The following is a 17,178-nucleotide window of genomic DNA, read 5'->3' as shown; positions in this document are numbered from 1 at the left end:
ATTACATCTCCAAGTTGGCCTGGGAGCGGCTCGGGGTAAATGCCTGTAAAGATGATTCCACGTCGAGTCTTCCTCGTTTCGATGCTGCCTCTAATCACGGCAGCCTACGTACGTAAAAAGATGGTCTTTCAAAGGTTCTTTAGTAAAGGTACTGGTTCTATAAAGCGCCTAAAATGTCTTCTGTTGTTACAACCTCGACATCATGACCCCGTAGAACGTTTTGGTGCTGCATAGAACCCTTTTCGAAAAAAGGTCATTTATTCACAGCGCTTGGCAGATGTTCTAACCCAGAGCGACTTAAGGTGTTGGGAGTCTTGCCCAAGGACTCTAATTGGTGTAGTGCAGGGGGACTGATCCACAGTCTACACTGCACCAACCAACAGGTGCTACACAGAACCACGTACAGCACATTCTCCACCAATGAAGAACCCCTTCACCGCGCAGAGAGCCGCGCAGCCATGAAAAGGGTTCTTTAACTGTTCTCTTTACAGAAGAACATTTGAAGAATCTTTTTGAAATTCTGAGAAATGGGGCTGAGAAATGGGGATGAATCCGTGGCGTATCGATTGTTATAAAGCGTCTCTGAGTATCGTGATGTTGTATTTTTGCCGTATCGCCCAGCTCTGTGTAAAAACTCTGACCCCGGCCTGTCAGCAGAGGTCATGATTAGAGCTGGCCGCTAGGGGGCGACAGAGGTCAGGTGAGCTCTCTCAGTAGGCGTTTCCGTTAAAGTGGACTCAGCAGGGCAGTCTGGGAGCCGAGAGCCGCGTAATCAGAGAAGGTGTCTGAGAGCGAAGGAGCTCAGAGTCTCAGGAACCTGGAACGAGTCATGACCGCAGCTGCGCTGACGGGACCCTGTTTACTCCACTTTACCTAGAACACATAGCTAGTACACGCCTCTGAGAAAGGCCTAATGACTCCTGTGATGTATACATAAATATGCACATATCACGGTTCTTCAAGGGTTCTTCAGTAAAGAACATGGTTCTATATCGCACCAGTGACAAGCTTGTAACTTTAGAAGAGCACTTTTTGGCACTATATAGAACCCTTTTCAAAACCATATACAGCACATTCTCCATCAGTCTGAAGAACCGTTTCATTATGCAAAGGGTTTTTTGTGTTTTTGGTCTATATAGAACCATTTGCTGTACTGAAGAACCCTGAAGAACCATCATTTTAAGAGTATGCATATATATGTATGAATGCCTATCTTAGGGGTCCCAGCCAGACTCTGGGTTCTAAAGGTGTTCTGTTAGAAGCTAGATATAACCACACAGCCAGTTCACTTTGGGAACTAAAACCATTAGGTTTTAATCCAAAATTGTTGTAATGACAATGGTTCTATTTAGAACCATGACTTCTATTTAGAATCATTTGCATACATAAATGGTTCTCTGCATGGTGAAATGGTTCATCAGATTGATGGAGAATGTGTTGTATATGGTTCTATATAGCACCAAAAAGGGTTCTGCTATTGTTACAAGCATGACATTTTAACAATAGCAGAACCCTTTATAAAGATGGGTCTTCAAGTGTTCTTTTGTAAAGGGAATTGTTCTATTTAGAACCATATTTAGAACTATTTAGAACCAGATATTTGTAGAACTTTTTGGAAAATGGTTCTATATAGCACCAAAAAGAGCTATTCTGTTGTTACAAGCTTGACATAAGACAAAGAATAGCAGAACCCTTTTGGTGCTACATAAAAGCATATTCAAAAAGGTTCTAAAGGAACCATCTACAGCACATCCTCCATCAATCTGAAGAAAAGTTTCAGCATGCAGAGGACCCTTTAATCATGCAAATAGTTCTACATACAGCTCATGATTCTAAATAGAACCATTCTCTGTACTAAAGAACTCTTAAAGAACCCTTTATCGGTGTGTAGTGGTTCTAATATGTAGTAGTTCTAGTGTGTAGTGATTGTAATGTGTAGTGGTTCTGGTGTGTAGTGATTCTGGTGTGTAGTTGTTCTGGTGTGTAGTGGATCTGGTGTGTGGTGGTTCTAGTGTGTAGTGTTTCTAGTGTGTAATGGTTGTAGTATGTAGTGGTTGTAATGTGTAGTGGTTCTGTTGTTTAGTGGTTCTGGTGTGTTTCTAGTGTGAAGTGGTTCTAGTGTGTGGTGGTTCTGGCGTGTAGTGGTTCTAGTGTGTAGTGGTTGTAGTATGTAGTGGTTGTAATCTGTAGTGGTTCTGTTGTGTAGTGGTTCTGGTGTCTAGTGGATCTAGTGTTTCATGGTTCTGATGTGTGGTGGTTCTAGTGTGCGCTTGATCTGGTGTGTTGTGGTTCTAGTGTGTGGTGGTTCTAGTGAGTAGTGGTTCTGATTTGTGGTGGTTCTAGTATGTGGTGGATCTGGTCTGTGGTGGTTCTAGTGTGTAGTGATTAGTGTGTGGTGGTTCTAGTGTTTGGTGGTTCTAGTGTGTGGTGGTTCTAGTGTGTGGTGATAAGTCTGTAGTGATTAGTGTGTGGTGGTTCTAGTGTGGAGTGATAAATGTGTGGTGGTTCTAGTGTGTGGTGATTCTTGTGTGCGGTGATAAGTGTGTGGTGGTTCTAGTGTGTGGTGATAAGTGTGTGGTGGTTCTAGTGTGTAGTGATTAGAGTGTGGTGGTTCTAGTGTGTGATGGTTCTAGTGTGCAGTGATAAATGTGTGGTGGTTCTAGTGTGTAGTGATTAGTGTGTGGTGGTTCTAGTGTGTAGTGATTAGTGTGTGGTGGTTCTACTGTGCAGTGATAAGTGTGTGGTGGTTGTAGTGTGTGGTGGTTGTAGTGTGTAGTGATTAGTGTGTGGTAGTTGCAGTGTGTGTGGTGGTTCTAGTGTGTAGTGATTAGTGTGTGGTGGTTCTAGTGTGTAGTGATTAGTGTGTAGTTATTAGTGTGTGGTGGTTCTAGTGTGTGATGGTTCTAGTGTGCAGTGCTAAGTGTTTGGTGGTTCTAGTGTGTGGTGGTTCTAGTGTGTAGTGATTAGTGTGTGCTGGTTCTAGTGTGTGGTGATTAGTGTGTGCTGGTTCTAGTGTGTGGTGGTTCTAGTGTGTAGTGATTAGTGTGTGCTGGTTCTAGTTTGTGGTGATTAGTATGTGGTGGTTCTAGTGTGTGGTGGTTCTAGTGTGTGGTGATTAGTGTGTGATGGTTCTAGTGTGTAGTGATTAGTGTGTGGTGGTTCTAGTGTGTAGTGATTAGTGTGTGATGGTTCTAGTGTGTAGTGATTAGTGTGTGGTGATTAGTGTGTGATGGTTCTAGTGTGTAGTGATTAGTGTGTGCTGGTTCTAGTTTGTGGTGATTAGTATGTGGTGGTTCTAGTGTGTGGTGGTTCTAGTGTGTGGTGATTAGTGTGTGATGGTTCTAGTGTGTAGTGATTAGTGTGTGGTGGTTCTAGTGTGTAGTGATTAGTGTGTGATGGTTCTAGTGTGTAGTGATTAGTGTGTGGTGATTAGTGTGTGATGGTTCTAGTGTGTAGTGATTAGTGTGTGGTGGTTCTAGTGTGTAGTGATTAGTGTGTGGTGGTTCTAGTGTGTGGTGGTTCTAGTGCTGTTCTAAACCGTATTAAAGCTCTTTATCTGTTCACTGTTTGGCTCCTTTGCCCCCCGAGGCGCGAGCTCCGCGCCCCCCTCTGTAAATCCCTCTGATAAGTGGCTGTTCCCGCTTCCTCGCGCACGCCCTCGCGCTCTCTCCAGCGCAGGCCCTGCGCGTGCGCGCTCGCTGTTCTCTCGGTGGGCGGAACTTCCGGGGCTTCGGGAGAAAGTTGTCAACAGAGTTGAGCGCGAGGATCAGCAGCAGCGGCGTGGAGGAGGCGCGCGGGGCGAACAGCGTCTCCGCTCGGGGCTCCTGAGCGCGCGGAGGACCCTGCGCGAGGCACAGAGGGAGCGTACAGAGGTTTTCGGTCCGCGCGAGCTGCTCCTCGGACTGTCCCGCGCGCGCGAGGCTCGCGGATCTTCTGCTGGGAGGAGGAGGAAAGTTTCTCCACCGGGCGCGCGCAGGTATGTCAGCGCCGCCACCCGCGCGCGCGTCCCCGGGGCTGCCCGGCTGCGTGTCGGTGCTGCAGCGACGCGTTAACGGAGTTAGAGGAGTTAAAGGGACTGAGCGCGCGTGCGGCCAGCCCAGCCCACTCTGCCCGCGAGCGGTCTCAACTTCTGCTTTCTCTGACCGCCGCTGCGCGCGCTGCGCTGCCGCTCGCGTTATTACGACCGTTATTAACGCCGTGTTAAGGGTGGTAATAACGGCGCTGTGTAGAAACGCCCAGCGCTGTTGGCTGATTGGTAACAGCGATTGGGTCGCGCGAGCTACGAGTCTGCACGTACTCTGCGTACCACGTGACGCTTTGGCTCATTTGAATTTTAATACCCCCCCTCTCGCCCCCCCGCACCCCCTCTCTCTGCACCCCCTCTCTGCACTAACTCGTGCCCCACTGGGGCTTCACTGTTTTGCCCCTGCGCGGTGTTCATAACCCCGCTTTCATACCAGCAGAGAAGCGTGGAGAGAAAGAGAGAGAGTGGAGAAAGAGTGAAGAGAAAAATAAGAGAGTGAAAACAGAAAGGAGTGAAAAAAGAGAAAAAAGAAAACGAGTGAAAAGAGAGAGAACAAGAGTGAAAAGAGAAAGAGAAAATGAGTGAAAAGAAAGAAAACGAGAGAAAAGGGAAAGAGAAACCGAGAGAAAAGGGAAAGAGAGAAAAAGAGTGAAAAGAGAAAGAAAATGAGTGAAAAGAAAGAAAACAAGAGAAAATGGCTAAAGAGTAAACGAGTGAAAAGACAAAGAAAGAAAACGAGAGAAAAGGGAAAGAGAGAAAAAGTGAAAAGAGAAAAAATGAGTGAAAAGAAAGAAAACGAGAGAAAAGAGAAAACGAGTGAAAAGACAAAGAGAAAACGAGAGAAAATGGAAAAAGAAAAAGAGTGAAAAGGGAAAGAAAACGAGAGAAAAGAGAAAACGAGAGAAAAGGGAAAGAGAAAACGAGTGAAAAGAGAAAGAAAGAGAACCTGTGTGAAGAGGATCTGTAACTGATCCTGTTTGCTCCTGTTTAGTGTTCAAATTGAAGTTAGTTCTGGTTTATTCGATGCTGTATCAGCCGATCTGGTTTATTCGATGCTGTAACAGCCGATCTGGTTTATTCGATGCTGTAACAGCCGATCTGGTTTATTCGATGCTGTAACAGTCGATCTGGTTTATTCGATGCTGTAACAGCCGATCTGGTTTATTCGATGCTGTAACAGCCGATCTGGTTTATTCGATGCTGTAACAGTCGATCTGGTTTATTCGATGTTGTGACAGTCGATCTGGTTTATTCGATGCTGTGACAGTCGATCTGGTTTATTCGATGCTGTAACAGTCGATCTGGTTTATTCGATGCTGTAACAGCCGATCTGGTTTATTCGATGCTGTAACAGCCGATCTGGTTTATTTGCAGTATGAACGCTCTGTTTGCACTGATTCACTTCAGTTTCGTTCGTAGCTGCTGCTCTAGTTTCTTAACTCGAGCGTTTAATTGCTGTTTGCTTCGGTTTAGTTCAGTTTAGCTCTTCAGGCTTGTAGCATGTGGGGGCTTTAGTTTAACAAGCCACACCCCTTCATTGCTACAGGCTCCGCCCCTTCACTGGATATCACCATAGCCTTTATTTGCTGTTTAGTTGCTGTTTGTTTTGATTTAGCTACATTGTTTACATTCAGGCTCGAAACTTGCTCTTGTTTCCAGTGAATTAATCAAGCCACACCCCCTCATTGCTACAGGCTCCGCCCCATTGCTGGACATTGCTGTTAGTTTTATGTAGTTTATATAGATTTAGTTCATTTTAGCAGCAGTGTTTACATTAAGGCTCCAAACCTGCTCTCGCTTGTTAACAGCCAGTTCAGCAGGCCACGTCCCTCAGTCAGTCTTAAGGCTCCGCCCCCTGCCACCGGTATGTCTCCTTTGCTGCTCGTGCTGCTGGTCTCACTCAGAGCTGAACATGAACAGCCCTGAAAAGCAGCAGCAGCACTATAAATAACGTCCACTCTCTCACAGCGGGCAGCTGGTGTTTGTGTCCAGATATTGCACAACCTCCGGACTCTGAGGCCTGCTGATGAAGAGAGAGGCAGCGCGAGCCCAGCTGTAATTAGAATAAGTTTAGGTGGGGGCAGGGGGGGTTACCTGTGCTGTGAGATATTAACCAGACGCTCGGTGGTCACTCCGCAGGACATCGTGTTTATAACGAAGTGTCCAACTTCTCCGTCTGCTGAGAAGACCAGGATGTAAACACCTTCACTCAGGCACTCTCTGGTCAGGATGAGCGGCGGGAAGAAGCGGAGCGGTTTCCAAATCACCAGTGTCACCTCTGACTACAACCAGCCCGTGGGGGACAGCTCCGGCCCCAAAGTGCCCGTCAGTCCTGAAACTGCTGCTTCCCCATTGATGAGCAATGGGGCTCAGAAAGACTCTGGAGACCAGACCACGCCCACTACAGCTATGCTAAATGGCCCCGCCTTCAGCCACGCTCTAAGCCCCACCCTCCAGACATACCAGACTTCGAGCCAGCCCAGCACTCCCGTCACCATGCGGAAGCAGAGCTCATTAGACCAGACGGGCGCCGGGGGCGGAGCCTCGCGGTTCCGCGTGGTGCGGCTGGGCCAGGGTCTGGGCGAGCCATACAAGCGGGGCCGCTGGACGTGTGTGGACGTGATGGAGCGCGAGGCGGAGGAACGCGGGCTCCGTAGGGTGATTGACAGCATGAGGCACGCCCACTCGCTGGAGTCCCTGGAGACAGTGGGGCTGGGCGGGTCTGAGGGCCCGGTGGGCGGGGCTGTGCTGAAGCCGCTGGGCGTGCGAGGGCTGAGAGCAGGTCACATGGTACACTCCCAGGGAACCACCCACCAGCTGGCCGGATACAGAGTGGACGCTGCCCATAGTGGGCCACCGTCACCCACACACACACCTATGTACCACGACACACACCTCCTCTCACCACCGCCGCTCACGCCCAACACACCCCGCTCCCGAAAAATACCCCCACCACTGCGCCTCGACATGGACGCAACGGGAAAGGTAAGTACAAACTCTCCGCCCTTTTAAAGTCATAGTTATACCAAATAACACTGATCAGCCAAATAACACTGATCAGTCAAATAACACGGATCAGCCAAATAACACTGATCAGCCAAATAACACTGATCAGCCAAATAACGCGGATCAGCCAAATAACGCGGATCAGCCAAATAACGCGGAGCAGCCAAATAACGCTGATCAGCCAAATAACGCGGATCAGCCAAATAACACTGATCAGCCAAATAACACGGATCAGCCAAATAACACGGATCAGCCAAATAACACGGATCAGCCGAATAACACTGATCAGCCAAATAACACGGATCAGCCGAATAACACTGATCAGCCAAATAACGCTGGTCAGTCAAGACTTGTGTGGTTTGCTTCTTTAGCTTTAGCGCTGAAGCTACGACCAGCTTTTCCAACGTTCACGCCATGAAAGTAAGGCCTAGCGATCTTTGACTGTAGACAGTGTAATATTTATTATGAACACGGAAAGGAGCAACATTAAACCCCACCAATTAAAAAGAGCCATACTAATGCACTTCAGTCCATGTCTGTAGACAGTAGTGAGTCAGACACCACGTCATCAGGCCTGTTAGAGGTACTGAACAGCTTCACACACCTGAGGCCTAGTCACACTTCTGTTTGCCAGCGATGAGCAATATCACGTCACAGATATCAGGTGCGCACAGAATCTCACGTTCCTCTCCGGTTCAATTCTGTGCACCAGTTCGGGGCTTCAGATAGCATCACTGAACCTCCAAACCAGAGGAAGCCCTGATTTAGTCCCAGGACCCTAAATGTTTCTTCCCCACTGACTGTGAACAGAGAGAGACTGTGAGGTGGGCAGGATTCCAGACCAGATAGCCAGCTTGCCGACTGCAGCGTTAGCTTTTTGGCTAACCAACCTGCTGCTGCCAACCACATCCGTTATCTCTGCTTTATCACTGCAGATCAGTGTGCCGTGCAGCGCTGTGGCGGCTGTAGTACTATGACTGAATTATGCTCATTATTGTGGTTTTACTTTTAGCTTCAGAGACCCCAGCTAGAAAAACCAGCATAGACCAGCACAGCTGGGTGATCAGCTAAGCAGCACCAGACCAGCATAAACCAGTCCAGACCAGTTTAGACCAGCGTGGAGCTCATGTTTGCGTGGCTGTGCTGTTTTTTTTCCAGCAGGGATTTTAGCCAGCTTGCTAACTGCAGTGCTAGCTTGTTGGCTAACCACAGCTGTCAAGCCACCGCATTCCCCTCGTCAGTCCTCTGGACCCACCTCGGTCACGCTCAGCTCGCCAACTGGCTCAGTACCGCTGTGATTGTGGGTTTAGACGTGCAGTTAGCACCACGCTAATTGGTGGTTTATAAGCTTCCACTAGCTGCATTAGCCTCGTAGCTCCAGTGCTCCAGCTAAAGAAGCAGATTTCAGACCCTAAGCAGGACTTGGCTGATCAGCTGCATTCTGGGTTTAAAGTATCACTTTATTGCTCTTGACTGAGCTGCATGCACCACAAACAGCGGCTAAAACCAGGGCCTTCGTCTTCATGCCACTGTTTTGATGTTCGGTGAGGTGAGTCTGGCCGTCGGTCCGCTGGACATACAGAGACTCGGCCTGTTAGACGTTGTAGTATGTTTTATTTTCAGTTTCCAGTGAGGAAATAAAGCCTCCTGTGAAAGTTTTAGATCATTAGTAAACCCCTCTAGTCTGAGGCTTGGCGTGTGTTTACCTTCCACCCTCAGCTTTACGCTCGTCCGTGTGTCTCCTTGGCATAAAGAGGTTCATAAATAAGGAATAATGACGGTTTTCTTGTTAAAAGCTCCTCATTTGGTCCAGAGATGTTTAAACATCTGAAAGTATTGAGTGCTGACAGCACAGCAATGAGATGAAGAGGGCGTGGCCCTTCAGCTCTATTGCCAATGTAGCACCGTCACTCGTAAACCTGCTTTGATGTGGAGAGACGTTGCACAACTGACAAAGAAGACGTGATCCATTTGTATCAAAACCATTTTGGAGAGGCTGGGTGTCCCCAAACTTTTGACAGAAAGGGTGCCTACTGTACCTGTTACTATACGTCATAAAAGTTTAAATAGACTTAACAACAGTAAACAGAGTCTTCCAGAGCCGTTCGAATGTTCTGGAACACCGAACTGGAAAAACTAAGCTGGGAAGCCTTTAAAACGACGTCATTAGTGAACATTTCCGTTCCGCGGTTTCCGTTTTTGTCGTTTTTCAGTTTTTACATAGTTCTAAAGTTCCCGGTAGTCTTTACAATGTCTGTAAATTTCACGATGAATGGACCAACAGAAAAGACCCAAAATTAGCTTGAAAAAGTTCTGGTTCCATTGACTTCCATTCAAAGCAGAGTAGGTTTTTTGCTTCTCCTGTAAAGTCACCATTTTGGAGATACGAGGCTTTGATCTGACAACAGTGATAGGAAACGCTATGTGGAGAAAGGGCCCTGGGTTATTTAACGTACAGGCCTACGTTACCATGTGAACTCACCACTAACTTTCATTGTCTTGTCTGTGAGTTTAACTGAGTAATCATGAGCTCCAGTTCATCCACAGTCGGGTTTCTGAAGTGTGTTTGTTTTTCCTCGCAGTTCCGAGCGACGCGCTCCCAGCCAGCGTCCCCCGGACCCCACACCGCTCGAGACGGACCGTTCCACCCGACCCTCACGCCAATCCAGACCCCTTCAGCCCTGGCCCTGGCTCAGTCCATGTTCGGAGTGGGAGGGGCCTTCGAGCTGGTCAGCGATGAGAGGTCAGTCGCGCTGCGTTATTTATCCCAATCTGATCGGCTCTCGGGTATCAATACGGACTGTTATCATTAGAAAAGGCTGAATGGGACGGAGGAGAGAAAAAAGAATGAATCAAATTCCCATATTAGTAGTTTTTAAAGAGGAAGTATCAGATGGATATGAGTCAGTGCTTGTACTATATTATATACTCTGTACGCCATTGCTGTCAGAACAAAACCTTCTATCTCCATTTTTGTCATTTTTCTGTTTTTGGCACAATTTAAAAATGAATGGAAAGACGTCTGGTTCCATTGACTTCCATTAAAAGTAAAGTAGGTTGTTTTCCTTCTCTCCTGTAAAGTTACCATTTGGGAGATACGAGGTTTTGTTCTGACAGCAGTGATACACAGCAAAAATTCTATATATATATATGAATCTGTGTGTGTTTATATAAATATGAGGAACCTGCGAAAGTCTAAGCCACGTAAAAAAAAAAACGAATAAAAGCAAACAAACAAACATAAATACAGTAAAATATAACAAGAATTCTGTATCCATAGAAACGTTGCTGAACTCTCATGAGCTAGTTTAAAAACAACTTCCGGTTCCGGATCTCTCCTCGACGCCTCCAGACGCTCTGATCTATGTCGTGTGAAAAACGTGAGGTGCACTGCGCTGCCTTGTCTTCCTGAGGGCTTCACGCTGTGTTTTCTGAGAGATGCTTCCTAAGCAGCGCTGGTGCCGTGGCTGTCGATCAGATCATTTAACACATGCGGGCAGAAAGCTGAGGATCTTCTCCTTTTAGAGCACGACCTGCATGGAGCTAGCACTGATCTGCCAGCAGGTACGGGGGCTGGCGTGATGAGATCCTCACAGAGAAGTCACAGATAGTTCAGATGTGAAGTGTGAAGTGTGTAAAAATAACCTGTGTTTATTCACGTGTGAAATTTGCGGCAGGACTCTTCACTGAGTCACTGTAGAACTGACAACATACAAGCTCAAATGCACCTGAATGTCAGTTCGAGGCTTCGGGTGACTGTGTTTGATCTAGAACAGCTAAAATGCTCACATAGTACCATGAGTCCCATAGGAGCGCCAGCGGAAATGAGCACGGCTGTAGGGTTGGGCTTCTGTGATGGAGTTTGATGGTTCATATTCCGAGCTAAGGGTTGAGCTCTGGTAGTCTTGGTGTACAACGTGTTCTAGAGAAGTTCTTCAGAGCTCTACTGTTTCTCCCGCAGGCGCTTTTGCTCCAACCACACCCAGCTGTGTGTGTGTGAAAGGGCAGGTGTGTGTGGTGTCAGAGTGTATGTGTGTGTGTGTGTGTGTGTGTGTGTGTGTGTGTGTGTGTGTTACAGCATCTCTTCAACATGTGCAGACATCGCCCACACACACACACACACACACACACACACACACACACGCACACAGTCAGACGCTGCAGTGTAGGAGGTTCCTCTCTGTTAACTCTAGTCTCCGCCCACTGCCCAGGTGTTCGCTCGTGCTCATATGGGTCTTCACATTTCAACATCAACACCACGTCCTGCAGAAAACAAAACACCTGTCAGTCATCCTGCAGAGACAACGGTCATTTTTAATCCTCAGTTTATGTGGAGGAGTTGGCCCAGTTTCCCAGAAATCACTACAGCATTCACATCGTCTTACCTGGAGGAGAGCGAGTGCTCGGTGTGATACTCGCTCCACCATTTAAGAACCATCTTTGTGCTAAGGTGCTTCAGGAACTCCAGCCCTGGAGGTCAGTAAGACTGTCCTGCACTGCTACAGATATTCACTCTAGGAGCTTTAAATATGCTGTAAATATGAAACTGCTCTGGTTCCAGTTACATGCTACTTTACACAAATTTACACCGTAAGTCCAGAATGATGAACAGAAATGTAGAAGGGTCTAAATGAGTCTAGTGGTTGGTTAGTGTAGTGGGTAACACGTCGGCCTTCTACGCTGTAGACTGGGGTTCAATCCCCCACCTGGGTAACCACCCTACACTATACCAATAAGAGTCCTTGGGTAAGACTCCTAACAACACCTTCACCTTCTACGCTGTAGACTGGGGTTCAGTGCCCCACCTGGGTCAGCGCCTTACACTATACCAATAAGAGTCCTTGACTCCCAACACCAGCCTGTGTAAAAAGATCAAACTCTAAGTCGCTCTGGATAAGAACGTCTGCCAAATGCCATAAATGCAAAACGACAGAGAAAGCTGTGGATCAGGGGTCTTGAATGAAAATTCCAGGTCCAGTTAGAGAAATGTTCCTCAAGCGAAGGTCCGGAACATTATACTGTCTAACCTGCATCCTGACTCAGCGCCATATACTGTTTACAGAAGTAGCCGAGTAGGACTAACTGGGCGGTCGTGGGCTGGAGGTTAGAGAACCAGCCTTGTGACCGGAAGGTTGTCGGTTTGATCCCCTTGAGTAAAACACCTAACCCCCAATTCCTTCCCGGGCACTGTGGATAGGGCTGCCCACCGCTCCGGCCAAGTGTGCTCACTGCCCCCTAGTGTGTGTGCTCACTAGTGTGTATGTGGTGTTTCACTTCACGGATAGATTAAATGCAGAGGTGGAATTTCCCCGTTTGTGGGATTAATAAAGTATCACTTATATCAGATCAAAGTCCAGTTCGGTCAGATTTCACCAACATTTACTGAACATCAGATCAAATAAAGTCCAGTTCAGTCAGATTTCACTAACATTTACTGAACATCAGATCAAATAAAGTCCAGTTCGGTCAGATTTCACCAACATTTACTAAACATCAGATCAAATAAAGTCCAGTTTGGTCAGATTTCACCAACATTTACTGAACATCAGATCAAATAAAGTCCAGTTCGGTCAGATTTCACCAACATTTACTGACTATCAGATCAAATAAAGTCCAGTTCGGTCAGATTTCACCAACATTTACTGAACATCAGATCAAATAAAGTCCAGTTCGGTCAGATTTCACCAACATTTACTGAACATCAGATCAAATAAAGTCCAGTTCAGTCAGATTTCACTAACATTTACTGAACATCAGATCAAATAAAGTCCAGTTCGGTCAGATTTCACCAACATTTACTAAACATCAGATCAAATAAAGTCCAGTTCGGTCAGATTTCACCAACATTTACTGAACATCAGATCAAATAAAGTCCAGTTCGGTCAGATTTCACCAACATTTACTGACTATCAGATCAAATAAAGTCCAGTTCGGTCAGATTTCACCAACATTTACTGAACATCAGATCAAATAAAGTCCAGTTCGGTCAGATTTCACCAACATTTCCTGACTATCAGATCAAATAAAGTCCAGTTCGGTCAGATTTCACCAACATTTACTGAACATCGGCTCAAATAAAGTCCAGTTCGGTCAGATTTCACCAACATTTACTGAACATCAGATCAAATAAAGTCCAGTTTGGTCAGATTTCAACAACATTTACTGAACATCAGATCAAATAAAGTCCAGTTCGGTCAGATTTCACCAACATTTACTGAACATCAGATCAAATAAAGTCCAGTTCTGTCAGATTTCACCAACATTTACTGAACATCAGATCAAATAAAGTCCAGTTTGGTCAGATTTCACCAACATTTACTGAACATCAGATCAAATAAAGTCCAGTTTGGTCAGATTTCACCAACATTTACTGAACATCAGATCAAATAAAGTCCAGTTCGGTCAGATTTCAACAACATTTACTGAACATCAGATCAAATAAAGTCCAGTTTGGTCAGATTTCACCAACATTTACTGAACATCAGATCAAATAAAGTCCAGTTCGGTCAGATTTCAACAACATTTACTGAACATCAGATCAAATAAAGTCCAGTTCGGTCAGATTTCACCAACATTTCCTGTCAGTTTTCTCTTTTTAGATCACGTCATGTGGAATAACTTCCCTCTGACTCACTTTCTTCTCTGACTGCTGTTTCTCTCCTCGTCCCTCTCCTGTGTGGAGCCACTCACTCGAGTCTCAGAGCTCATTGTAACGCACAGATCTGATTGGCTGAGCAGCATCACATGTGATATTTACAGCGCATGTGATTGGTCTGTGTCTCCGGCCACTAAACCGGTACCATAAAGGTTAAAACAGTTACGCTGATTAAAACAGAACCACCCCATCCAAATGAAATAATTCTCCATGGTTTATCGGTTACAGGTCCAGGTCCGCGTTCCACCTAATACTGACCTCTGTTGTAGAAAAGTACAGTACAGATTTAATAAAACTGTTCTAATACCATATTTAGAATTAAGTCCTAATAAATATGAATATCCACAGTGAATCATATTCAAGCTATGAGCTCAGCTACTTATTTGTGCATTTATAAACAAACAAATTGATTAAAAAATAAGTAACTAAATAGGTCATTAATGTTGTCACTTTGATGTCCAACAAAAGTAGTCAGACAACTGAGCAAGTGAGTAGACTGACGTAGTAACTAGGCCAGCTGTGAGTGCCGGTGAGATCAGACGCCCAGTCTGTGGTATTGAATCAGTTCTCTCTACTGCAGGATGTTGTTCTCTTCTCTTTTCCTCTCTTCTTCTTCCTCTTCTTCTCTTTCACAGTCAGTAAAACGAGATTTCTGTGTTAGATTGTGTTTTTATTAATCATCAGTTCATCAAGAAACGTTGACACAATTTAAAGGACAGATATGAAGCAGAGGAAAGACTTCAGTTCATACTCATTAGTTAGTCTCAGGACCAGCTGACAGAGGGGACTGGGTTTAGGTCAGTGGGTTAGTCTCAGGACCAGCTGACAGAGGGGACTGGGTTTAGGTCAGTGGGTTAGTCTCAGGACCAGCTGACAGAGGGGACTGGGTTTAGGTCAGTGGGTTAGTCTGAGGACCAGCTGACAGAGGGGACTGGGTTTAGGACAGTGGGTTAGTCGCAGGACCAGCTGACAGAGGGGACTGGGTTTAGGTCAGTGGGTTAGTCTCAGGACCAGCTGACAGAGGGGACTGGGTTTAGGACAGTGGGTTAGTCTCAGGACCAGCTGACAGAGGGGACTGGGTTTAGGTCAGTGGGTTAGTCTCAAGACCAGCTGACAGAGGGGACTGGGTTTAGGTCAGTGGGTTAGTCTGAGGACCAGCTGACAGAGGGGACTGGGTTTAGGACAGTGGGTTAGTTGCAGGACCAGCTGACAGAGGGCACTGGGTTTAGGTCAGTGGGTTAGTCTCAGGACCAGCTGACAGAGGGGACTATGTTTAGGTCAGTGGGTTAGTCTCAGGACCAGCTGACAGAGGGGACTGGGTTTAGGTCAGTGGGTTAGTCTCAGGACCAGCTGACAGAGGGGACTGGGTTTAGGTCAGTGGGTTAGTCTCAGGACCAGCTGACAGAGGGGACTGGGTTTAGGTCAGTGGGTTAGTCTCAGGACCAGCTGACAGAGGGGACTGGGTTTAGGACAGTGGGTTAGTTGCAGGACCAGCTGACAGAGGGCACTGGGTTTAGGTCAGTGGGTTAGTCGCAGGACCAGCTGACAGAGGGGACTGGGTTTAGGTCAGTGGGTTAGTCTCAGGACCAGCTGACAGAGGGGACTGGGTTTAGGTCAGTGGGTTAGTCTCAGGACCAGCTGACAGAGGGGACTGTCTTTAGGTCAGTGGGTTGGTCTCAGGACCAGCTGACAGAGGGGACTGGGTTTAGGTCAGTGGGTTAGTCTCAGGACCAGCTGACAGAGGGGACTGGGTTTAGGTCAGTGGGTTAGTCTCAGGACCAGCTGACAGAGGGGACTGGGTTTAGGTCAGTGGGTTAGTCTCAGGACCAGCTGACAGAGGGGGCTGGGTTTAGGTCAGTGGGTTAGTCTCAGGACCAGCTGACAGAGGGGACTGGGTTTAGGTCAGTGGGTTAGTCTCAGGACCAGCTGACAGAGGGGACTGGGTTTAGGTCAGTGGGTTAGTCTCAGGACCAGCTGACAGAGGGGACTGGGTTTAGGTCAGTGGGTTAGTCTCAGGACCAGCTGACAGAGGGGACTGTGTTTAGGTCAGTGGGTTAGTCTCAGGACCAGCTGACAGAGGGGACTGGGTTTAGGTCAGTGGGTTAGTCTCAGGACCAGCTGACAGAGGGGACTGTGTTTAGGTCAGTGGGTTAGTCTCAGGACCAGCTGACAGAGGGGACTGGGTTTAGGTCAGTGGGTTAGTCTCAGGACCAGCTGACAGAGGGGACTGGGTTTAGGTCAGTTTTATTTTAGTGCACTCACTCCCAGATCAGAGTTTCCTGAGGCTCTGAGTTTCAGTTCTAGCTAATCACAGTGTCTCTAGTGTTCTAGGGGGGATGTTTCCAAGAGTTAAAGGTGTCTGTTTTCCTGAAATCTGGATTTTTCTGTAAGATTACAGTTTTACTGCCGCCCAGATCTCTCTCTCTCTCTCTCTCTCTCTCTGTCTCTCTCTCTCTCTCTCTCTCTCTCTCTCTCTCTCTCTCTCTCTCTGTCTCTCTCTCTCTCTCTCTCTCTCTCTCTCTCTCTCTCTCTCTGTCTCTCTCTCTCTCTCTCTCTCTCTCTCTCTCTCTATCCCTCTCTCTGTCTCTCTCTGTCTCTCTCTCTCTCTGTCTCTCTGTCTCTCTCTGGTGTATATTTAGAGTGTGTGGAGCTGCACTTCACACTAGACTGTCTGCCGTCACACAGAGTGATCAAATACCACACACACAGACACACACACACTCTGCTCACACTAGCCTGCGTTAGCCCAGCGCTATCATACTAGCCTGCGTTTGCCCAGCACTGTCGCACTACCGACACGCTGGCCCTGAGGTAACGTCCTGGCCCCGAGGTAACGCCCTGGCCCCGAAGTAACGCCCTGGCCCCGAGGTAACGCCCTGGCCCCGAGGTAACGCGCTGGCCCCGAGGTAACGCCCTCGCCCCGAGGTAACGCCCTGGCCCCGAGCCGACGCGCTGGCCCCGAGGTAACGCCCTGGCCTCGAGCCGACGCGCTGGCCCCAAGGTAACGCCCTGGCCCCGAGCCGACGCGCTGGCCCTGAGGTAACATCCTGGCCCCGAGGTAAAGCCCTGGCCCCGAGCCAACGCGCTGGCCCCGAGGTAACGCCCTGGCCCCGAGCCGATGCGCTGGCCCTGAGGTAACATCCTGGCCCCGAGGTAAAGCCCTGGCCCCGAGCCGACGCGCTGGCCCTGAGGTAACGCCCTGGCCCCGAGGTAAAGCCCTGGCCCCGAGCCGACGCGCTGGCCCCGAGGTAACGCCCTGGCCCCGAGCCGACGCGCTGGCCCCGAGGTAACGCCCTGGCCCCGAGGTAACGCGCTGGCCCCGAGCCGATGCGCTGGCCCCGAGCCGACGCGCTCACCACGTGTGGTTTGGTCTGAGATTGAAATGCTCAGCGTCTCTGGGGTGCGCTAATGGGGATTGTGTGAAGGGCCGCTGGCGCTGGTGAGGGATTAATGATGAGCCCTGTTTTCGCTGTGATTACACATCGTTACTCAG

General features: G+C 47.9%; 1 protein-coding gene across 2 annotated transcripts in view; it reads left to right on the top strand.

Annotated features, from left to right (window-relative positions):
- Positions 1–3,840: 3,840 nt before the first annotated feature.
- The window catches only part of zgc:153012 (uncharacterized protein LOC777626 homolog), a 30,912-nt gene continuing 17,574 nt past the window's right edge, over positions 3,841–17,178 (top strand). The window contains exons 1-4 of one of the 2 annotated variants that reach the window (XM_037541112.1): positions 3,841–3,976; positions 6,164–7,009; positions 9,613–9,773; positions 11,242–11,506. In XM_037541112.1, coding sequence (XP_037397009.1) covers positions 6,254–7,009; positions 9,613–9,773; positions 11,242–11,461 — 1,137 coding nt within the window. In that variant the 5' untranslated portion in view covers positions 3,841–3,976; positions 6,164–6,253 and the 3' untranslated portion in view covers positions 11,462–11,506. The remainder of the gene's footprint in view (positions 3,977–6,163; positions 7,010–9,612; positions 9,774–11,241; positions 11,507–17,178) is intronic. The other variant, XM_017681978.2, reaches the window with a different exon arrangement.

The sequence above is a fragment of the Pygocentrus nattereri genome, chromosome 9 (genome assembly GCF_015220715.1).
Source record: "Pygocentrus nattereri isolate fPygNat1 chromosome 9, fPygNat1.pri, whole genome shotgun sequence".
Classification (NCBI taxonomy): domain Eukaryota; kingdom Metazoa; phylum Chordata; class Actinopteri; order Characiformes; family Serrasalmidae; genus Pygocentrus; species Pygocentrus nattereri.
Note: the sequence above shows the minus strand (reverse complement) of the source record. Positions and strands in the feature narration are given on the sequence as shown.